The 25185-nt window shown below is 38.0% G+C and overlaps 1 protein-coding gene across 1 annotated transcript in view; it reads right to left on the bottom strand.

The window, feature by feature from the left end:
* Nucleotides 1-617: 617 nt before the first annotated feature.
* ADAMTS18 (ADAM metallopeptidase with thrombospondin type 1 motif 18) overlaps nt 618-25185 on the bottom strand; it is an 80480-nt gene continuing 55912 nt past the window's right edge. Inside the window, exons 17-23 of the mRNA XM_013941257.2 lie at nt 16126-16267; nt 14470-14596; nt 9703-9907; nt 7165-7356; nt 6626-6838; nt 5036-5183; nt 618-1304 (exon numbers count right to left, since the gene is read on the bottom strand). Coding sequence (XP_013796711.1) covers nt 1189-1304; nt 5036-5183; nt 6626-6838; nt 7165-7356; nt 9703-9907; nt 14470-14596; nt 16126-16267 — 1143 coding nt within the window. The 3' untranslated portion in view covers nt 618-1188. The remainder of the gene's footprint in view (nt 1305-5035; nt 5184-6625; nt 6839-7164; nt 7357-9702; nt 9908-14469; nt 14597-16125; nt 16268-25185) is intronic.

The raw sequence follows: 25185 nt of genomic DNA, 5'->3' as shown, positions 1-25185 counted from the left end.
ACATTTATTTTGTTTGCTCGTGGATTCTGAAGTGAATAAAAGTATTTTGAAAATGTATAAAAAATAGAATTAACTTTTATTTGGTGAGAGCAAATCATCACTTTTTTCCAGTTTTTTTCATATCGCCTGTACGAATAAATAACTATTTAGGGAAGTTTGTCATGAATTAATGGACTGTCATATTCTTGGTATTTTCTTTGGGTACTGATGAATCAAAATTTGCAGAGAGGTTTGAGATTAAAGAGAAGACGTTCTTCAGTATCTCGGCATTCAAACAACCTAGCTTCTGGGAAAAAACTACTTTAAAATATCAAGTTTAAATTTTAAAGTTATATCTAATGAGCTTAGAAAGTTGAAAACGTAACCACTGAGCTCAATAAATCTGAGTTCCTTGAGTTAGTTGAAATGTGAAATTCTATTTTACTTGTAACACACAGAAATATTAAAAGTCCCAATGTTCTAATGCTGAATATTTCTAGGAATACATTTCAAGTTGCTAGTTAACCACCTCCGAGTTTCTACACAAAGCAGAAAGTGAATTCTTCAAAACAATAAAAACATTATAATGATGCAAAACTTGCTTTTCCAGCAGCAAGTATAATAGAGAAGCACCATATATCTTCGTAGTGCACCATTTACTTCTTGTGGTCACACGTGTGACACTGCCTTCTCCAAACAACAGCCATTGGAATGTCTTTCCTGTAAAGGTGGCAGTAAACAACTTCCTTACTCCAGAAGGATATTATCATAAAAAATATGAAAGGAAACACTTTTGGTAGTGCCATCTGTCATGCTGCCACGCTGTGACTTTACTCCTTCAACTCCCAATCTCCTTCGCTTTGCATTCTTATGTATTAGCCAGCCTTCCTTGCCTTAATTTCTTCCTCATAACATATGACAGTGCAAAATGACACTTTTAAAGAAAGAAGAACTGCCCCTTGAGTCTCAGTGTTCAAGTGATCCCTAGTACCCTGTACTTTAGTGAGGTCAGCAAGTAAAGAAAAAAAAGAAATATTCCTTTTTCAACATTTATGCACCAATTACTGTACCTCAGACATTCCCTTAGAAAATATGTCTCGTCTCTCAGTGGTTTATGTGGCACCATGTCCTGCCTCAAAGCAAAGTTAATTCCAACATAAATTGAAGAGGAGACTCCTGTCACTGAAGGGTTCAGATAACATTTTGCTGTCAGTTCTTCTTCGTGCATGATTTACAACATTGCTTGCCATAAAATTTGTGGTTACAGACACCATGCTGGGGTACCAGATGACACCAAGTGAAGAAATCCACACAAGAAGGATCATCTGAAGGACAGAAATCCAAGCAATATGTTAAGACAGTGTTTTAGCAGTTCTACAAGTCAGGCAATACTTCCACATACTTGTATGCATTGGTAATGTTAAAAATATTCAATTCAAAGACAAGGCACCATGAGCTACTTTTCATCTCAAAATTACTAGTTTCTTTTTAATTTCTCAAGTTATATTGATAGAGCTAGAGATAATAGAGCTAATACAGTAGTATCAGAGACTAAAGAAATCAAAGAACTAAGGGCACCACACTTCAAAGTTCAGGAAAATAGGAAGAAATGGGGATTAGACCACTAGTGAGTGGATAAAGAAAGTCATCCTTGTTCTCATTGCTGATTATAAATGTTGTTCTTAAGCCAAGTACTTGCACAAACGAACCCGCTCCAGTGCCCTAGTGCTTGTCAGCATAAACATTGCCTGGAGTTTACCTGAGCCTCAGACAAGTGTCAGCTTGGAGCATACCTACGGAAACCTGAATGCATGGACTCGGCGCACACAAAATGCTTTGCTAGGTGTTTGTATTCCAGCACTTGCCAGAGGCTCTTATATCTCTCCATTTGACTATACAGGAAACCTAAGCAATCTCTCTTCTAACTCGGACACTTCAGTTAGGTGTCATGAATCAGGCTTTTAGGACTCTGAATATGCCGTGTTGGTGAAATCTTAATCAACTGTAATGGGAAAAAGAGACAGGCTGACAATGTTTACTTCTGAAAAGCACGGCTTTTAATTACAAAAATAAATAAATCAGACTTTTCAATTAAGATTTTATTTCACTTATATTTATGTACAGATTATTTATGCTCACAGTCCAGTAGGTTTAAAAATATTTCATAGCTGCTCCTTTCTACAGTTTTGTAGTGGATGCTTTATGTTTCTTTAAAAGAGCAGAGTGATGATTCATATGGATGATTTATAAACAAATTCACAATGTCTGAGAGAGCAGTAAGACATTTAAATGAGATTTAGCAAAATTTATAGCTAGACTGAAATCTCCTATGAGCATGGGAAAAGATTCCATTCAGCCCTGAGAACTACTGTTTACATGGTCAATGAAAGGAATTTACATGGAGCCACTGTTGTCTGCGTTCTCAGATCAGCCACGTTGAGACACAGAAGATAAATGCTGCCTCACACAGCACAGACAACTTCTTCATTTTCTACAGTCCAGGAGTCATTTCAGTCTTTCTTATATGAAGTTCTTTTGATCATTCATCACTTTTTGCTTTTTTGATTCCCTTTTTTTAAGATGGCAAAGGTGATTTTTGGATACCTTTATCACCCTCATATGTATTTGTATGAATACAAAAATCAGAAAAGAGATGTCATTTTATTCCTCATTTTTTTCAGAACATATTCCTCCCTGTAAATACTGATGTTATATAAAGAAAATACTGTCCTTAAACAATTCTCCAGGAACTAGGAGCCTCAATACCATACTGCAGCCTTCGCTCTCAACAGTGTGACATTTGTATTCTTACTTGAGTGTCAGTAAGGGTGAAACTGGTAGCTTAGCCACATCTAGCCACATTACTTGAGCTACTGTCCACCACACAGAATTTGCCACAGGGAGGACCCAAAGCAGACAGCAGATGAAAACCATGCAAAGCACAAGGTGAGGAAAGCCTATGTTCTCGTTAAGCCAGACACAAGATCGCTTGCCATTTAAGGGTAAATTTTCCAAAGTTACCTATGACTCACTTTTTTAAAAATTATATAAGCAGTGAGGAGGCAATGTCAGTCAATCTTCATGTCCCTTTTGAAGATCAGAGTGCAATGCTAACATTACAGAGGTATGACCAAAAACTTTACTCTTGGGACCTAAGCCAAAGGCCATTGAAATCAACAGAAACACTCCCACTGACTTCAATGGGTATGGATCAGGCTGACAGCTCCTTATTTCCATTTATTCAATTATTTTTACGTTGTTTTAATTTTGATCCATTTCAAGCACTTAGATTTGCTGGCTAGGGGTTATGGTGACCGTAACTGCATCTAAGAGAGGGATGGAAATGACCCAGCCTGTCTAGGGAAGTGTGTAAACTCTCCCTGAAACATTAATTTCTTGATGTGTGATCACTTGTGATCACTGAACTGGAGCTGCATGGCTGATACTAGAGACTGATTTGCTTCAACGTGATTCCAGCACAGCTGGTTCCCTCTCTTTTTGCTAGTTTAGACAGAAAGTTAGAGAGCAGTGAAGAGGTAATTGATCTCTAGAGCCTGACGACCCAGTTATAATAAAGGAGAAAGGGCTCCTGCAGATGTGAGGAGAGAGAGAAACAGGCCAAGGCCAAAATTAGTAACAGACATTACTCCAGACATGAAATATGGCAGAGGGAGGCTGGGGTGAAAGAACAGTGTTTGCTATATTATGACAAAAAAGGATACAATACAGAAATTCTGAAGTACAGCAGAACTTTTTAAGAAAGTTATTTAGCATTTTAATTATTAAGACCATTTAATTGCTTATAAAAACAGCGACACTGCTTACTTTTCCCTTTTAGGACCATTTCATCTAAATATTCAGTCTAGCTGAGTTTCAGCTGACTGAGAGGAGCAGTTTGGATTCAGGTCGCCAGATAAAAGTTTGATTCTATGTGTGTCTTGAGTCAATGTAGTAGAGTGGTCTACATTAAGATATTACTCAGTTTTACAGGGTTTCTAGGCACACTGAATGTCTTGAATCAGTATAGATGAGAGGGGAGGTTGGCTAATTTTAAATTGCAAGATACAGGGCCAGAGCTTGACCTTTAATCTCAGCTCTGTTACCACTTTTCTCTTCCAATCCAGCCTTATAAATATTACTTTCAGCTCCCTGCTTTAAAAATGGTAACAAGACAGTTAGTGTAAGGTTATGTATGTATATAAGAAAGTTAATAATGTGTGAAGTGCTTCAGTATGCTTGGCTAATTGGTGTTATATGGGACTAACCTGGACCTCCATGAGCTTTTTTCCTCCATTAAGAAGGAGCACAAATTGTAGCCAGCTTGTAAGCAAATATATGGGAGGACAAATGCCCTTTTTCTGTGGTCCTTCAGAGAATTCCCATTCTGCTATCCAGAGAGACACAGAGCCTCTTGCTCTTCCTACTCTAGAATTGTAAAACATGCTAAAGAGATGGAGAGGGATACTGGAGATATACAGGTGCAGGTAGAGCTTAATTCTGTGTTTCCTGGCTGCACATGTCATACACTTGATCAAGAGCAGAGAGAAGAGCAAATACATCCTAGATGAAGCATTTTTGGACAGCAGGGAGATGGGTGCAATCTGAACCTTGGGTGGACTTCAAAACACCAAAAATAAATGGCATGTTCTCATTGCTCAGTTCAAAAGTCGCTATTTTTAATCATTTATTGGTACCAAGATAGGATGTATCAATGTGATTCAACAAGATAGTCTAAAGATATAGGTCAGATGCAGGTCAAACCCAAAAGGCAAAGGTTCCTTTAACATACCCTTTTTTTTTAAACATAACGCTGTTTTTAAAATCTTCTCCCGTCTGCCTCAGTTATACTCTGATGCATGCTTTCAGAGGGTTCTCTTTGAGAAGAGAGATGCTTTAGTATCAGTGACAGTAAAGCTGGAAAGTTTGGGGAAGATTCATGTGTGCAGGAACATGCCAAATATTAATCTCCAGTGGGTATAACTGAACAAGGTGATTTTTGCTGGATATAGAGTTCTAAGCAATGAACCCTTCTGCAGCATGTAGAGCTGGGTTTTACCTCTTTTGACAGGGGCTGGGCAGAAGTTTGTGTTGCAAGCTCTCAGGATTGCTGGTTTCTGATGGGGCAAGCACCCAGAAGCTGGTCTTCCTTGGCGCAGGCACTGTACGCGCCGAGTTTGCACTCCCCCTCCACATGTTACTGTACACTGCCAAGAGGAAAAAATGAAAAACCATGTTTCATACAGAGAATCTCTCAGAGCTCACAAAATCCAAAGGAGAAACATTCAAGGGCTTTGGATGAGACTATCAAAGAAAGAGAGGTCAGGATCAGATGTGCTGATGTTCAGCAATCCCCACCAGGCCTAGCTTTTCAAAGATCTGTGCATCTGTTCCCCATGTTGAACTCTTCAGAAAGTTTGGTTATTTAAGGACTCAGCTGAAAATATGGTTCCTTACTTTGATACCTAGACATGAACCAAACATTTTAGAAAACCTGTTCCTGATTGTCTGCATTGATTTCTTTTGAACTCTGAGCCTCTGGGCCCAATCCTGCTGTCTGAACAGAGATAAAACTCCTGTGAGAACCATAATAATGACAGTACCTGGGGAAAAACACTATGTATTTGCAGGAAGATCTATGAAGTATTTTAAAATGAATAAGCCTTACTTGTATGTGTTTCATGAAAAGTTGTCTTAAAGATAAATGTGATCATTTTCATCTGATTACAATTATCAGACATACATTGTTTCATGTAAATGTTACTAAATAAGTGTGTGTCTTATTGATATGTGACTCATAAAGTAGACAAGTTCCAGAAATACAGAAGCTTGTTTGCAAGAATGTAGAAACAAATACAGACTGATCCCATAATTAATCATAGTATTTAGGGAATTCCAGACAATCTGTGCAGATGCTCAAATACACTGTGCATATAGGTATGTAATAGTTCAACCACAGTGCAGTTTGAAGAAGCCTGAGAAGGAAGAATTGGAAAATGAGCATGGAATGTAGTGCCTCTGGAGCACAAATAACATTTTTAGGTGACATTCTTCAGTTCCAGGACAAAGAAATGAACTGCACCAAAATACCTGATGAATATGGAGCAGCTGCATCAGGCTTCAATGTCTGAGTGGTGTGACCTTCCTTAGGGAATGGCTACGTGCAGGAGACACCTGTGGACTGTTATCCTTGTGGATATCTCCTCAGTACAATCAGACGTTTGATTGCAGCACATTTAGGTAGACTGAAGCTAGCTTTATTCTAGGTAGCTCAGACTCATGTGGCCCTAAAGACAAAGCAGCATGGACTTCAGTAGTTTTTGCCCCTCCTGCTGTTTATGCCAACCCAGCTAGTGTCCATTCTTTGGCATATAACACCATAGCTCCTCTAGGTTTGGTGTCTCCAAGACTAAAACTGCAACCCCACCTTCTCATTATGGTGGATAGATTGTCTGAGAGTCAACAGTCCCATTGCAGTTGTTTTCTTCTTCAGTGCTCTGTAATGAAAAGCTCTAGGGGATGCTGTTTGAACTACTGTGCAGAGGAAACGTGTGCCTTTTATAAACTCCTCAAGCCAAGATATGCAATTACTGCTGGAGACAGAGTGTTAGGGCAGGGAGGGAGAGGCAAGAAAGCTACTCATTCCTACCTGCTGCCAGGGGGAGGAATACCAGCCAGACACCATGTTATACAAGGTGCGTGATGGACAGGGCCCATTGTTGCAAGCTTCTTCCAGTTCTATATTTGGTTTCTTGATGTTTCTACATCTTCTCTGAGGAAAGGTGATCAATTTCCCATGGATGCTTTTCTCACCACATTTCAGTTCTCGCTTTTGCACGCCTGGGCCACAAGAGGCTGAGCACTGCAAAAACAAAGTACAAATTATGTGAAATTACAAAAGCATTGTACAACTGAAAACACAAAGACCATGTTCCAGTCCATAATCTGTAAACTGAAATATGGATCCCAGCCAGTCGAAAGTTGAGAAAAACAAGGACATCAGGGTACATCTAACTACATCTTGATGTATAGACCTGTGTTTTTTATAGGGCCTTGCCTAAAACACCTGATTTTCAAATGAAGCTCAGCTTTTTTTTTCTTCCATGTGGTTTGTGCATGTCCTGAGTCAACGTTCTCAAACAAGACTAGCAAAGGAACAGAGTCAACCATGTAACTGCACCATGTTACCTCACTCCAGGAAGAAACCACCCACTGGAGCCGGTCATTTTTGGGGCATCGTCCTAGCACGCAGGTCTGCTGGGATTCAGGTTTCTGGTCTCTGCTGCACATGCTCTCAGGCAAGATCTTCTGCTTAGGAGGACTGGTACTTTTGCAGTAGACATCCCGTTTCTTAACACCTCTCCCACAAGTCTTGGAGCACTGTGATGGAAAGAAATACTCATTTGAGCTAGAGGAAATGAAAATTGGCATTATTTGTATTTTACAGCAGAGCATAGAAAACAAAGTTAATGTGCTATGTAGCTGCTATTATAATACAAGTAAACTTGAAATTCTGTTGGTATATGTGTAGTAAAATGACATTTATATGCCACTTCTCAAACATTGTTCTAAGTGATTTCCTTATGTAGACTATCAGCTTTTATAGCCCGCATGTAGGACAGATAGGTAATATCTCTCTTCTGTAGATGAGGGAAGCTGGAGTTATGAGCAAAATGCTTTTTTCCCCGGACAGCATAGTTGAAAGCTGGTCCTAACCTCCCATCTCAGAAATCTCTCACAAGATGTTCTCAGCTATTTGTTATTTTGTCTTTACCTGGGCCTAGAGGGATGAGATAGAGGCAGAGAAAACTACCCAGGGAATCTTTACAGGACTCCTTCACCAAGTTAATCTCACTACAAGATAGACTGTGATACAGACAACAGTTAAGATGTTTGACCAAAGATATGTTAATTGCCAAGGTTACAACTGAAGCTTAGGGCAAGTCACCAGTGAATAAATATGCATTGCTAAGCTGTGGTTCAGTTTAAAACACATTCTATAATTTTCATTGCCTTAGCAAGCAACAAAATGCATTAATAAGTCATTTCTGGTGAAACAGGGAAATAAATGGCCCTGAGATAATGCTGCTGGCTTTCTACTATGTTGCACCCTCTTTCAATTGCTCTTTTTAATAATAATTAAAACAGGCACATTCCAGTGCAGAATCCTATGCTACCACTGTACGTATTAAACCATAAATGTTTTAAAGAGATTTCATGAAAGCAGAGTTGTACTGGGGATGCAACAGAAATATCTGCTTGTTGAAAAGCTATGATTTATAATCTTTCCCCTAAACAAAAAAAAAAACCTTTACATTTAAAATGACTCTGATTTGTGAAGAGAGACTGAGTATTTTCCTTTTTTTTTTCTTTTAACTCTTTTGAGTCTGTGATATAGCAGCTTTCAGCTGAAGTCTTAAAAGCTTTGCTAAATTGTTCAGTAGGCCTGTCACTACATTTTGGCAGGACTTGGGGACCTAATTTTCATAGACCTCCTTTGAAAAATCCCAACCTGAGGCATGTATCTCCTAAAGAGGAGAAAAGCGCATACTTAGGGTTTTAAAGGAAATTTGAAAGTATGAATATGTTTGAAGAGTGTGTTCTTCTCTTTTAAGCATCTAATCATCTTCTCTGTTTTTTATAAGCTCATGCCATGGTAAGAACTCCTTCACATACACTGGAACAAAAAAATCCTTTTTGAGTGTTAAAACTCTGTTATGATGGACTACTGAGTACTTACTTGTCTGTCTTAGTACATGACAGCGTATTCTCCTCGAGGGGTAGTCTGCGCTTCTCAATTGGGATTGCTTTGGTCAAGCTCTTCTTGAACACTTAGAGAGTAACTACCAAAAAGTGTGCACAGAAGTAATAGATTTTGCAGTGCATTTAAATCTACCTTGAATCTCATTAAATGAAGATGGAAAAACTCAAAAATTATGTAGCTCCTTTTGATATAGGCATACTGTTGGCTCTCTCTCTAATCTACAGATTTGCCAGTACTTCATTTATCCTTATGTTAGCAGTTCACACCAGCATCAATAACAGCGAAAGAAAGAGCAGAAATGAGTTTCATTGAAGTGTGTGTGTGTTTTTTAACTCAGACCTGTAGACTGTCAGGCCTTTCCTAGGCTTGTGAAGGAGGGTGTGTACACACAGGAATCTGCCTAGGGGCCCATGGCTACTGCCTTATGCTCCGATGGCAATTAACTGCAGCACTACTCTATTTCTAGGAGAATAGTTACACTCTTAACAAAGGCAAAAGTACAGAAGTGATTATTGTACATGTAAATCATAACTTTATCAGCCCATAATTCAAAAATGTGTGTACATTAATATGCAAATCTAATCCCAAATGATTCTTCATTCCTTGACTGCCTCTCATCTCTAAGAAAAGTTAGTATTGCTGTGGGAATTAATCTCAGGGAGGGATTCATGGCCTTAAGGAATCCATAGAGCCTTAAGCTATGAAACCAGAAAAAAATTATCAATCTGTTTGTATGTACTAAAAAGGAACGGATGTGTCCACTTCCAACAAGCCCTGCTGCCTGATCATGTATAAAGGCTAGTTAAAATATATACATAATTTACATATTATTTTCATGAATGGAGCCACTTGCAAAGTATTAGTCCTTACAAAGTTTGTCCTGTTCCCTCTCTTTTAGCAGAATTTTTGGCAATATTTTCATTATGCTAGCAAAAGGAAAAGTAAGTTTTTCTCCAGATTACCTGAGACCACAGTCCAGGGCTCCATTCAGGTGGGCAGTCTTGATTATTGCACATCTGCACTTGTGTAGGGGTGCTGACAGGACACAGGGAATGGGCCACCACCTCCTCTCTTTGGAAAGCCTTTTTCTGGACACACTGAATGAGACGACTTTGCTGCCCTCCTCCACAAGATTTGCTGCATGCACTCCATTCCCCTGCCAACCAGCTTAAAGGAGAAAATACATATTAGAAACTAGGAATCCAATTAACTTCATAAAATCAATGCATGTGAGCCACCTATCAAATGTGAATTATTCAGTGATTCTGCTTAGTTTGCTCTACTGATACACTGATATCTTTTCAAGCAATCAGAAAGCCTAAGTTACATAATCTATCTTCAAAGCATAGAATATTTTAATAGGGATGAAGTATAAATCATACAAATGGAAAAATGGCTATTACTTATTTACAGTTCTCTTCTACGAGAACAAACTTGTCTATGAATCTGACTTGGAATTTGTAATTCCATGGGGATCAGAGTGATACAGCCATTGAGAGTGGTAGAATATCTAGAAAATCTAAGGATCTGGATAACAAATCACCATTCCTTCTTAACCATGTCTATGTTTTTAATTGAAAACACTCTCTCTAAAACAGCAGAAGAAAAAATCTTGTCTAAAGAAATGATAGGATGATCTCTTCTGTCACTTTAGTTGCTAAAGAGACATCCAAACGGACTAATACTCCAGAGGAAGAAATCAGATATGCAGAGAAAGAGATGGTCAAAATTCTGTAAATAGATGAGAGTGGGTTATTGCCAAGTTCTGTCCTTTGTTACAGTTTTCCTTGTTACACTCTCTCTCAGAAGGAGGAGGAGAAGAAAGATTCACCTATGCAGATGCTAAGGAGGAAGCTGGCAGGGCAGGCAAAGAATAGGGCCAGTTTACCTGAGTATGTGCCACCAAATGCATTTGTACGGAGAAGCATTTGCATATGACTATAAATGTCAGCATGGTGCTGTCCAGTGATATTTATGTCATGCCTTAGCTTTCCTCTGTTTACAAAAAAGAATTGGCTTGTTAAAATCAGCAGCCCTGTCATTAGTGTTTGGAGGATTTAAATGTCCTCAGACAAATATATTTGTCAGCCAGATGATGGAGAACCTAAAAAACCAATATGAATTTAACCAGCCAAAAGCTATTGGGCAAATCTGTACTTGAGTCACAGGCAAGCTTCAGTCATGCACGATTATCACAAAAAGTACCTAAAGGCTGAAGAAGTATTGTCAATTGTTTAGGATAAGCTCAGTTTTGAAACCTTAAAAGCTGCTCAGTATTTGTATTATTGCAGCACTGGGCGGGTCCCCAGCCTCTATGTAATGTTGCGCAAACATACAGCAAAGTGTCTTTGTCCTCACAGGCTCACAAGGTAAGTGCAAGACCATAAATAACAACTGGAGAGGAAAACAGAAGTGAAGAAAGCAAAGGAAATTATAAATGACTAAATGATTAGTCAAGATAAGAACTCTTATTCAAATACCCAGCACGGAATTTAAGGTCAGGATTTTAAAATAGCAGTTTTATGCATTTTTCATAATTTATTTCACAGAAAAGGTTCTTGTCTCAAATCCAGCTGCTTGACCTATCCTGCTTGGTGCTTTTTCACAGCATTAGCCCTGTGACAACTAGAATAGCTGCCTATATAGAATTTTAATGACAGAAAAGGCTTTTTTCTTCTCACTGTGTAAAAGATGAATAGCATCCCATTTGCCTGTTCTTTCACATCTGTCTGAAATCAAAAGTAATTTTAATTTGTAAAGATGTGTTAAAAGCCTATCTTGGAAAAACTCCTTTGGGAAAAGAGGAAAGCTTGGCTCACAATTTAGTAACTGCCAAAAGTGTTGGGGAAATGTAAAAGGCCCCAATTAGGACAAAGAAATGTTAGTGTGAAAAAAATCAGTAGTTATGTAATTCCTGAAAACTTCAGAAGTTCTCTTTTTGTCTGATTTGTAAATATTTGGAATATTGAAACACAAACTTCTGGAAAGAAAGTATAGTCTTAATCCATGCTACATCTTACAATTACTTTGCCTTGATGTTTCTGGTGACTGATTGGTAGAGCACCCGAAAATGATCATTTTAAGAGTTTACTCACCAAAACTATCAAAAAAGTCTCCCTTTTCACAGAGGAATGGCCAATAAACCTGCTTTAATGTCCTCTAGTAAACTGCCGTTTTCCAAGATTATCTGGGCTGTGATCCAACAGTATCTTTCATTAGCTCAAATATCTAAATAATTATGACCAGATTTGGCAGCTCTGAAATCCAGCAATAACAGTGTGCAGTTGTGGTGCCTTTCTGTGTTCGTACTGTTAGGATGGTAACTTTGCTCCTCCTCAGATTAATAAGTCCTTGTTCGTATGCAGTAATTATTCCTCACTGAACTTTACAAGTCTGGAGTCTTCGCTTTTATGTCACAAGACTGACACACTTGTATCTCCATCTACTGTTCACCTCTTTCCCCGCCTAGCATGCCTGCCTCATTTGTTTCTTCTTTATTTGCTCATTATTAAGCATGCGCTTTGTTTCCTCCATGGTAGTTATTAATACTACATTTTTTGATGTTTGGCAGTCTCAGTTTTATGGGAGATACTACATGCCGTAGGTTTCTGGCAGATTCCTCAGCAGAGATAATCTGGTTTAGTTCCATTCATCATTCAGTTCAATGGCAATCTGTTGATTTAAGACATGGTCCCACATGTAGATCCGTCATACATTTAATGTATTTTGAGGATTTAAAAAATAATTAGTTACTTGAATACTTTCTCTGCAGTTTGGGGGCATTAGGGTTTTTGTGGTTTTTCTTTTTGTACTTTTTTAGGGTTCAAGTCACTAATTGTGCTGTAAAGTACAATAAGACTACTAGAGCAGTACAGCATAAAAACATTACATTGCATGTCAAAACAGATATTCAGATATTTTCAGTGATAAATTTATCAGTGGATCTTCAAAGTATATGGGGGCCTCCAGTTAACAGAAATGGAGATTTTGTGTGTGGTCTAAATGGACCGAATAGAAATGAAGAGCATGTTTGTGAAACTTTATACCAACACGATGCCACATAAAATGAAGGTGAGCATAAACAGCTTAAAAGGTGTCCTGGAAATATCATAGAAACTACGTTTCTGTCTACATGATATTGAGTCCACTGGATAAAAATACTTCTGGCAGAAGATAAGTCACATACAAACAGATTGTGTTTGGCTACAAAGATTACTTAAAATTAGTATTCAGAAAATCATGTGGCTAAAAGCAATCTAAAGAAACTGCTGAAGCAGGAACACGGAGCTCTCATGTGACATGCTGCCATTATTTAAACCTTATCTCTATCCTTTTGTGGTCATACTGTATAATTTGCCATTTGGATTTTGTGTTCTCTGCTGTAATCTTTAAATTTTGCAGGAAATTCCAAACTATTACTGGACCATTTTTGAGTATGTCGAACATATTGCAAACTATGGATTTTTAAGTAAAAACAAAGCCACTGCACAGCCTATATGTCTTTTCACTTTACCCCATCATCCTCTCCTGGATTGGGAGAGATAGGGAAAGCCTATTAAACTATTAAATGTGCTGTTTTTATATAAGTATGGGAGTGGGCTTGGCCAATTGCTTTTACCACCCATTGCTGTTATCACTGCAGAGTAAAAACAGCAGATGATAACAGGACAAGAGCTTTCCTCCATTTCTTCTGCCTTCTGCTGCCATGCACCACTGCTGCATCTCCAACTATTTTCACTTCAGTTTCTCACTGAACCACTCTTAATTTTTCCACATATCTCTTAGGAAAATCCACTGTTCCAGAAGTCAAATGGCTTGTCCAACATAATATTAGCTTTTCTGATCTTTAATATAAAACCAAAATAATGCTATGGCTGCAAAGTCAGGCATGCAAAAGTGAAAAAAAACAGCAGAAGAAAGACTGCCAATGTATCCTTAAATCTACCCATTTATATTCTAAGCCACATGAAACTGTGTTTAATTATATGAACACACAACATTTTTTTCCAAAGGACCCCTACCACAGCTACTAGAGATCAGTGTGACGCCCTTGTTTTTAAAGGAGCTCCACTGATTTATGCCAGCTGGATTCTAAATACTAATCTCTATGTCACTGTCTTCCTTTGCATCTCTCCTTTCTTATGTCTTTTAGACAATAAGATTGTTAACATAGGAAATGTCTCCATATTTATTTTTGTGGGCACCAGGAGCATTGCTGACAATTTATTTGGCTTAGATAATCTTCTTACTGGTATCATAATACTCTATGGCACATTTTGTCCAAAAATCAATAATTACACTTCACAAGATTCTTTTAACCTAATCTAATATGCGGAATCTGAGTCACGGGGCCATGCTTCCACATGGGGAGTAGCACTTTACTCAGGAAATGGTCTTATTGATTCAAGGTGAGTAAAGGTGGTAGAACAGGCCTCTAAGTAACTGAGATTTACTCAGTGTCACATAGCTAACCCCAGCATGGTGACAGAGCTGCAAGCAATCCTCAGGAGGTCTCGCTTAGCAACATTAGAAACACCGCCTCCATTATTATCATTGGGCAAAAGCCTACACAAGTAACATTTTAAAACAATTACTGTTTTAAGTTACAGAATAAAAGTGGGTTCATCTAGCAGGCTATACAATTCTGTGTACCTATCAGAGAGGACTTCTTCCCCAGCAAAGTCCGACATAAGGCACAGCGAAAAGATACAAAAATAAAGTGCACTTACTATGCTGGGCAGGGATTAGTATTGCATAGCTTTGTTTCAGTTAAAGGCTTCATCCTTGGGCCACAAAAAGAGGAATTAACTTGTGTACGATGATCTTCTAAACAAATTGCTTTTGCTGTAATGTGTCCTATAGAAGTATTAGAAAGAAATATAGTAAAATAAGTGATTATTCAAAATGCAAGAGAAAATGTAGTAGGAAAGAATTTTAATCAAACAAGTCCAAGCTCATGCTTGGTACAATTCCACTGACTTGAACTATATAAAATAGAATTTAATTTGGCAACATGTTTTTAGCACTAATTTTCTTCTCTGCAACACAAGTACTATTGAAGTCAGATGAAACATTTTAGTTATAAACAACATATTTGGAGACTCTTCCCCCAGCAGAAATTAGTAATACTTCAAATCCTGATTTCCCGCAGAAACAAGCAGTACTTTCTTAGGGCTTTCCTCACATGTTTGCAAAAACATTTTGCAATTGTTCTACTATGTCTTTACAGACTTCAGCATTCTGGAAGCTCCTGTACCTCGTGTCTATCTAGTTTCAGCAGCAGGACAGATTAGAGAAGGCTACAAATGCCTTAAGGGATTAAGTGATTTTATATATTTATCCTTTAATTGAGATGGATCATTTACTTCACACATGGTTCATTGGGCACAGCAAGCCAAATTAGGAACACTTTTGTTTCCATTGTCTTTATATGTATGCTGTTACATTCATTTGTTTAAAGGGAAGCAAGAAAAATACAGCTATCATATTTTATACCTACAGTACTCCTGGTGGCACTTTTTCCCACAGGTAAGCTATTGATATGCTAGGAAGCCTGACAACATACCAGCAAGATAATCCCAAATGTCACCTGGATTTTTTTTTGCCAATACAGGAACATAGCTTAGCACTTCCTTGGTCAGACAGTCCAATTCTTTACTATTGAAGACAACTGCATCATATTATCTTGTTTATATGACCCAACTCCAATTGAAAAGCCATTAAATTTTTAATTCTCAATTCTTTTTGCAAGACTTCCCACATGCCAGTTTTCTGCTTTCATTAAATCCTAGAATTACTTTCAGTGACAGAACATCCAGAATTTAGAAAAATAAATACATGGTGTGAACGGAGTAAATACCTAGAGGAATACGGTAATAAGAAATCTTTAGTTTATATAGAATTTCAGAATTTGACCTGGCTTAACTCAAATATTTGTAATTAAACAATGAGAAGATCAGGGTGGAACTGTCAGTAAAGGTCTTGATAATATTTTGGTCTTCAATTACTCTCTACAGAGAGATACATTTTACTCCTTATTATTTGTTTTCTTTCTATGTTCCCAAATTACGACTACATCAAAGCATGTATTTAATTCCCACATTACTTCAACAGGAAGATATTATATGGCTACAATTGACCTGAAGAAGAAACATTGAGTCACCTTAAGTGACATGAATTGAGATGGGGATGAGTTTTGTTTACTCTAAAGAAAGTGTGAAAGTACATTTATGTGATAATTTGTCACATAAAAAATAAGGACCAGGCATTCAGTGTAATCCCCTGTATCTACTGATACAGACTTGTACAAAATTGAAAGGTGCTGAAATGTTTGAGATGTCTTTAAAAGGAAAAAGGGGAGGATTGGAGACTGGAAGGTTACCTACCGCCGCCGCAGGCAGCTGAGCACGCTGACTGCACCGTCACCCAGGAGTGGCTGGGTCTTTTGACAGATGTCTTGTTCTCATGCGTGATTCTGGAAAATGTATATTCCCAAGCAATCCCAGGATTTTTGCCCTGTAACAGGATCTAGAGAGAGGTATTTGGGTTTTGTTTAAAAAAGGGGGGGGAGAATAAAGAAAAAAGTTCTGTCATTCTGAAGGAAGTGGAACAACACATAATACATACATAATATATTTATACACATCACATTTCTGACAGAATTTTCAGGGGACCTAATTCTTTGTTAAACTAAAACCACAAAGGTAATTCCTAAACAGCAAAGTTTTTGCAAGGACCAACACCTGCAGGGCATATAAGAGAAGAGTGCAGAAATACAGGATTCAGTACAACGCTCCTTTAAGGCAGAAGGAATTTGACTGGAATGATGAAGCAGAAATGCCTTCAGCTGGTGTGACCTATCCTCCAAAGACTTATCGCAGTGCAGTGTCCGTCACTGTCCCTGCCCTCTTGCTCAGTGCTGCGCATGGAAACGGCCGTGGACGAGGGGATCCCTCCATTCAGGAGCTTGCTTGCAGGTATTGGAGTTTGCTTGTGGCAGTGCTGTGGATGGAGTAAGGATTTGGTGCCGGGAGAAATTTTCTGTCTTGTACTAAGCAAAGACTAGTCTAGCTGAGCCTTTCACAACACCTTCTACACATTCAGAAGCGTTTGCCCGCTGGAGTAAACAAGACTAAAATGCTTTACTGCAAGGAGCTTGAGGAAAGTGGTAGTATAGCTGCGTGGGGAGTGGGAAGAGAGCTGGTTAGAGATGGCTTCCAGAGGCTGATGGTGACATAGCATTTTTTCTTGTAAATAAAAAGTTTTCCTGTACATATCTTGCAATAGGGAGTCCACAACAAATGAAGATGGGTGATCAGTTTTTGTTGGGAAGACCCTCAGCTGGTGGTTTTGTCATGATGATTGAAACCGATAAAGCTGTCAAAAGTTATTCCAGGAAAGGACCTGTCCTTTACAATGGGAAAGCACTGGAAAAATCTTTTATTTCTGATTTTATCAGGATGTTGCCTGTAATAGAAATTTTATAGAAAGTGTGATTACTGGCTACAGTAACAATCTTTGTCACTTAACTCAGGGAGCCTAGCTCTTGGAGGTGTTTCTCAGTGTCTGTTCCGCTATTTAATATTTTAGTGGCAAATTATATTGCAGCTTTCACGTAAACAACTTTCTACAGTTCACTGTATTCATTCCATCAAAGTCTGAATTAAAATCAATGCAAGATGTATGAACATCTGACACATATCTAAATTTGGGGAAATTTTTCTATTAAACAACATTTATTTTAGAAAGCATTTTTGGCAGCTAAGTACCTTTATATTCATACTTAATAGAAAGAGTACAAGAATTTACAATTATAGAGCTCTATTAAGTTTTATTTCTGCATCAGTATGGGTCTGGTCATACTAATATAAAGAGCAGGTGCAGTTAACCTCACTTCCTAAACATGCTTTTTGATAAGCACTAGCATTTCAAGTATGATTCCGGTCTATGTTAATGATTACTATTCAAGATATTCATAAAATCTGGCAGGCAGTATGTCACATGATATCTGAACTGAGTGGGTAAGCACATCCATGTAGGTAGAACTGACCTCTATATAGATAGGTTTCAAAAAACATCAACAAACTTACATTTATGTCTTTTATGACCAAGAAATTTAATAACATTTTAATATGTGGCCAAGTGCTTTAAAGTATTCAAAAAATGTACATATTGGAAAAGAGAAATTACCCATGACAGTGAAAATTTAGACCAAATTTACATGAACTGGAGCTCAATAATATTGAACACATGAAGGATCTGGACTGCATACTGTTTACTTTTCTAGAAGAAAGAAAAGCGGATGCTATATATTCCATTCTTAGCCAAATATTTTATTTCAGTCAGTGAATCTTGATAATGATCCAAACTAAGAATATAGGAATTTAGAACTGTAAAAGGCAAAATACATTCAAAAGAAAAGGAGAGTATGTGCCTTCTCATTGAAAGATTCGGATTAGAGAACCTGCTAAGGGTAGGTAAATTGAAATATGTAAACAAGACTAAATGCTTTACTGCAAGGAGCTTGTTGCATGAACACCTTAAAATACCTGTCCCTATTTCTAGTGAATATTCCTGACAGAAATAATGTTACTATATCTGCTTTACGGAAGAGTCATATGAGTAGATCACAACAATTTTACAAGAACAGAATTAAAGTCAAGCACTCGGAAATTAGAAAACATTGGAACTGAGACTGCTGTGCAACTTCAGGCTGTCCTGCACAAGCGCACTCTGAATCTTTGGATCACATTATATCTTCCAGAAAGCTTCTAGCATGTTCACTGCTCGCAGCACATGGTGCTCACTAATGAGCATATTGCAAAGTTTCCCATAGTTTTTTATGTTCATTCTTCAATAGGCAGTTTCATGCCCATTTGCTATGCCCTGTTCAAATCCTTATCACTTTTTCAGGACTCTCTTTTTCCCTTGGCCATTCATCACTATTTGATACAAGTGTTTTATAATATTTATCAGCCTCTTCAGGTGAAGGAAGATGTCTCTTCCATATGAATTTTGATTTTTGTGAGGCAGTATAACTATGGATTGATCCTTTGTCCTCCTACGTTTGGGGATTTATACAAGCAGTGCTGCAGTCTGTGTCATTGGCCACACTTAGGCAGATTCTTAAAGTGATGGGAAAAAGTCCAACTCTCTTACAACACTACTCCACAATCACTTTGAATCTTGAACTTAAAGACCATGGGCATTAGAGTTCCTACAAAAAAAAGGCTGCAAGGTTTTATTTTAAAACAAGCAACAATACGTGTTCACTCTTCTCTCCTTTTCAATTTAAGACAGACATCTAATGTGTGAAGCTCCAGAACACATGCTTCAGTAAAAATTGTGTGCATCAACCCTAATAAGAATTGAGCCCTGGAAAACCATTCTTTAAGAAACTAGTACCTTTCCTGTTTCTTCTTATAGATCAGACCTCAAAATGCTTTAATTGCCATTTACCACTGGAAGATCCTAGGAGTCCAAGGTATTAGCACAGATCTCAGTGTCTGAGGCAGCCAGAAAATTGTCTGTATCCCAAACTATTATTAGTAAGAAGAACATCCTGTGTTCATTCAATCAGTAGAAAAAGCTATGGTTAGTCTATTTGCAGTGAACGTTTTGTTGACCAAGTGCTGCCCTGTGAAGTGGCAACTGAGTAATGAAGAAGGTTATACCTTCCCTTTTGTGAAACTGCTTTACCTTTTCCAACCCTGTCAGAGCACAGAAGGTGCCAAAGGCACACAGTGATGATGGGACTAGGACAGTATCCTTTGATATTCCACCATGCCTACAAAAGTAGGACCCTGATGATAATTGCAGCCTTTGGGCACTGATCATTACATTTTATTTATTCATTTGCTTTTACTTGCTCAATGCTTTTTTCCTCTGCTTTATTTTAATGAGAAACCTTGGTCTGCTGGTGCTATGGCTTTAGGAAGAAGAATTAATTTGAATCATGAAAGGAGACTGATTTACTGACCAGAGCTGGGTAAACAGGGAACAAGCCTGAACCACAAGAAATTTATAGTTTTAAAGACATCCCAAACTTAAGATATGTGGCCTTTGAAGAGATATATATGTTGAAATTAAGCAACATACCTAGGAAATATATTTTTAGTGTGATTATGTTGCTATTAACTAATTGTCAAAGGTCAATGAAATAAAATAAGAACAAGACATGAAATCAAGTGTTAGTGTAGCTACTGTGCTTTCAGTGTGATTATCTGGGGCCACTCTTCCTCAATGCACTTTTTTCACAGTAATGGGTGGCATAAAGCCACTCTTCAAAAAAGAGAATATTTAGTGAGCCTATCCAAATACAGGGAAGCAAACAAGTTTGAAAAGTAACTTTATTTTCTTCTTATGTTGGAAGAGGTCTGGCAAATGTATGAATGGTCAAAGTCAGGTCTCTTTCATGGTCCTCTGAGGATGCACTTTCTCCCATGTCAGTAGATGCTCTGTGTTCCTTCAAGTGCTGAGGCTGAAATTCTACTGGGCCTTCTAGTAAGCCAGGTAGCAAGGAGGAGGATGCTTATTCCCACTGTCTATATCTCAGGACCATGTGTAAGGGTCAGCCCTTGTTTCTAGATTCTGACAACTGTCATAAAACTGCTATGTCGGTGGCCAAAATAAATAGTCTTCTGAAATAATAGTCTTCTGAAAAGTACTATTTAACTGTTCTTTACTCTGTGATAATAGAGGCAAGAAACAAACAAATGCACCTGAGCAACAGGATTCAGAACCCACAAGAGGGAAGATGAGAAGATAGAAGAAATGTGGCAACCAGTTTTATTCCTGTTAGAGCAATATTCTCCGGTGCTTCAACACAGTGGTAGGAAAGAGAGCAAACGATCTCTCACAAGTTGGAACAAGACATGTTAGTATCTATCACTTCAGAGAACAACCACACAGTGATGTAAGAAAACAGCAACCTCCAACTGAGTGAGTGCCTGTGGGGTAAATCCTGCTCACCGTGCAAGCTGACCTGTCCACATTTTAAGGCATTGGGCTGCATCCCCTTCTTGTGCCCTGGACAGTAGACACAATTATGACAGGCAAAGTCTGTAACTTCCCCTCTTGTTCCTAGCCAGCAGCCAGAGCTAGAGCCCCTTCCCACCCATTAGATAACAAGAGGGGATGTTTAGAGAGCAAGAACTGTATCGTACTTATGTCTCCTACCTCCTGTATCATCCCATTTCAGCTAAATTGGGAACAGTATTGGAGACCAAATATTGCAGGGTACAAAAGCATATAATTTAAAGTCCCTTGCACTCAGCTGAAAAATGTTATACAATGTATAATGTTCAACCAAATTTTCATCAAGAATGCAATGCTATTGCAAAGTTGCAATTTTGCCAAAGTAATGAGCATATAAAAAGTTTTCTATACTTTCAAACATTCTTACTTTCAAACATTCATTATAAAGCCCTTTCTTAACAACCCAATAACTGCAGTCTGCATATACAGCCAAGTTATCAGGCCCACAAATTTGGAAAGACCTCCAGTGCTAGTCTACTTAACTGGATGCATTCCAGCATCTTTTCAGCCAACTGGCATTTGCTCCCAAATTTACAGCTGGCAAACAACCTCCTTAAACATTTCCAGTTCCTCAACAGAACTGTTTAATGTCTACCTTTAACACACCAACCACCTGACTTCAGACACAACACTCAGCAGCTCTGACCGCAGGGCGCAGAGTTATAAAATTTACAGCTTCTTGAGTTCGAAAACCACAGACTCTATGGCTGGAATCTGCCAGATCTATTCTGAAGAAAAAGAACTGGCTTTTGCTTAGGGCATAAAATGTTAAAACAATGGATAAATTGAATTCTCCTGAGTAAAGAACCTTTTCCTTTTACTGCTAATTTTGATTTCAAAGCTAAACCAAAACATTTTCTAAACTAGCTGTGCATCTGCTCCTCTGTCTAAGATTCTTTATTTTCTTCTTCTTTTTTTCCTTTCCATGGCTATCTTAAGCCTCCAATAAAATACTCTGTTTTGGGGGGGCAAATTTTTAAAGTGCCTATCAACACATCCTTTTTATGATTGATTTGTGCTTTTAAGGTATGTTTTATTGTAAGATGTGTATGTGAAGTTACTTGCAAATACACTGAATTTGGAGAGATTAACTTAGACAAGATAAAGTCCTTTTTCCTCCATAGTATTCTGTCTAATGTATAGGAAAACATAAAAGCGTCTGGCATGTAACAAGTTGAAAAAATGAATGATTATCTCTGTGAAGGACAGATAGACATTTATCACTTATGGAGTGAAGCTGAGCTTAAAAAAAGAGCAAAATAAAGGAATAACTACTGTTTACACACATGTGCTTCATGTATTTTCAACTTTACTCATTCTGCATTTGTATAACTTACAAAATGGGCATAAACCCAAATTTAGAATGCCAACATATATGGTGGCTTTGATCTGAGTATTCAAATTGCATCTACATTTCCTGTGTCTCTCCCATGTTTTGTAAATCTTTGATAATTTCTTTAGGCAGGTATAAAGCAGTTAGCTTTCTCGAGGAGGGCAGACGGAGAAGTCTGCATGTTTGAAAGAGTGGTAACTGGTGGCGGTATTGGTATTTTCAGAAAGATGCTTGTGAGTCCTGCGTTTTCATCTACTATGAACCTACATGTATTTAATAAATACTGTAACATCCAACATCCCGAGCCAGATTCTGATTTCTCTAATTAATCAAGGTTTATTCTGCTGACTTTCATGGATTTACTTTGTTTGCAGTAGTGCAAATGTAAGCATAGAGCATATGATGCTGGGGGAAACTGTTAAACCAGTTTAAAAACACAGGACCCTTGTCTAGAATGGGCACTTATTGGATGTTATCCATGACAGTGGCTAATAGCAGGAGCTTCAAAGGGAAGTGAGAGAACCTGCAGAGGAAAATGACAGTAAAGGAAGAACTACCCATTAGTTAGCTAGCCAAACCTTAAAACAAAAGCATTTTTATGCCTTCCATATTTGTAGAGTCACTTTAAAAACAATCTTAACTAAAAGCTTATGAAAAACTATTGTTTTTCAAGAAAGTCCACTAAGGTCATTAAAAGGAAAAAAAAAAAAAAGAAAAAGAGTATCCTTGAAAGGTCCTGTATGATCTCATTTCTGCTTCAGCTGTTTCAAATTTATCCTCTGTTGTTACTGGGTCTCCATCTTTTTACTGTTCACATGCTAAATGTACAACCTTCAGGGATACTGTCCAGCTAATCTCTCTTCACTAAAGGAGAACCCTTTTATCCATTATATTGCATCAACATCTGTATCTTATAAGCACATCTTAGCTCTCTTTAACTTACTTTCTCTTTAGGGGAAATCAGTACAAATTTATCATCTAGTAGCTAATAATAAACGTAATGCTTTATAACTGCAGCTTGGCTTTCTCCCAGTGGCAGCTAGATCATCAGTAAAGTCATTCCACCTGGCTTCCTTTCTCTTTTTCTCCCTATTGACAAGGAGGAAGTGATTTACTGGTTTTAATTAGACATTTTCCTGCTTTGAAGCTCCCTTCACCTTCCCTTTCTGTGAATGTTTGCCTCTTTGTAAAGCATCCTTTCCATCTGTTACCTATTGCTGTCAAGATAAACATCTTTCTTCACCAAGATTTCATAATTCCCTGATTCAGTATTTCACCAAGTGTGAGGCAGAGTTCAGTGAGGATACTGGTTCTATCTCATCCTGAAAAACTTTACTGTGCTTTCTCAAATCAAATTGGAGTCTCAAGTCAATCCATTCTTCATCAGCTCATTGACGAAACAGAAAACCGGATTATCAAATTCCCTTGTTTTCAAGTTAGTTTACTAATTCACACTCATGCAGTATTTTTCATGCCCACATAACAGTTGAGTTTGTTTTGCCCTCTCAAAACCTTGCTCCCAATCCCAGTGAGTCGGGGAGGGTGCCTGAAGATTGCAGCAAACGGCAGGCACGACCAACCGCCCAGAGCCCGCCGGTGGCCCTGTCCCTGGTGCTCTGCTAGCTGTGGCTGGCCTGCTATGGAAAACATCTTCATCCATCAGTGGACCACTGTCAGCCCTGATTTCCAGAGCTAGATAAATGACTGCTGAATTACAGTTTATCCTTCCTTAAGTTACATCTTTTTCAATTACCAGAAAAACACTGTCAAGGTCTTTAAATTAAAAGTGTTGACCTTAGATTACCTCTGACCAAATGACAGATAAATAAATAGGCTGGACATATTCAGCTACATTAAAAAAAAAGCCAGTATGTTTCCAGTTAAGATGATGCAATGACATTACAGGACCCATATTTTAAGAACCTGGTATTAATTCCTGATCCTAGATTATCATTTAACTATCATATTTCTCCCACTTTGAGCTTTGTCTGTTGTTTCATCTAGCCTGAATCTGGCCATTTTGGGAACTGCCTTCTGAATCCATAAAGATTTTTCATTTCAGCTTTTATTGGTTTCTACAAACCCAAAATCACCAAAGTATCAATAATAAAACCGCAACTTCAGAACGATGCACAAATTCTAAAGGGCTCTGATTCCCTGCCTTAACTGTGCTGCCTTCCCTCTATATGTGACTTTACTTCTTGAACAATCCAGGAAAAGCTCTGCTGAATTCATAAATCTGGCCATACATCTACACTTCCAGTAGCTGTGCTCCAGAGACACTAGTCCTCCACATTTCATTCCACAATCTTCTCACAATGTTCTCCTCCTCCCCAGAAAATATTCAGCCAGTGAAGTTTGTATTTTTTCTCTCGCAACCTAGCTAAATTACAGAGTCACTGCCCTTTGTCTTCTTTGGTATGACTGGTTCCCATAATTATATACCTATATTACATATAAATATATATATATAATATGTATATTTATTTTTTCTAAAGTTCCAATATAAATATGAAAACACTGTATCATTCTTTTTCTTGTCTCTTATCCATTTTTGAATAATGTTTTAGGACTGCAAAATCTGATTAAATGATACATGCTAAACTGAACCATTGAAAAACCTGATAGAAAAACACAGATGCAGATGCATAGGAACATACTGTACAGTAAGATATCACAAATATGAAACATTTAGTATGACTGCAAGACTGGACTATTGCTATTTTTGTGGTATGCAAGAAAATAGGGAATTTTAAGAATTTTTTCTTACTTGGGTTGCATCCTTCTCTCTTAACACATGCTTCAGATGTCTCTTTCAAGCAAATAGTTTGGAGAATAACTGCATTTCAAAGGAAGTGATAGCCTTGAGCGCTGACTTGCCAGACCTGTCTGGACCCATACCTGGAGAGCACGGGTCCCTTCCTCTTTGCGAACGCTGCTCAGAGGACACGTATAGCCTGAACTCGCTGGATCCATGCAGTCTGGTTTGCATCCAGAAACTCAGTGAAAAACTGGACTGTTAGGTTCACCACACAAATGTCCAGCAAAACTATGACTACAAAATTAAACAAGCACA

The sequence above is a fragment of the Apteryx mantelli genome, chromosome 10 (assembly GCF_036417845.1).
Source record: "Apteryx mantelli isolate bAptMan1 chromosome 10, bAptMan1.hap1, whole genome shotgun sequence".
Lineage (NCBI taxonomy): Eukaryota > Metazoa > Chordata > Aves > Apterygiformes > Apterygidae > Apteryx > Apteryx mantelli.
This window is presented reverse-complemented; position numbering and strand designations above follow the sequence as displayed.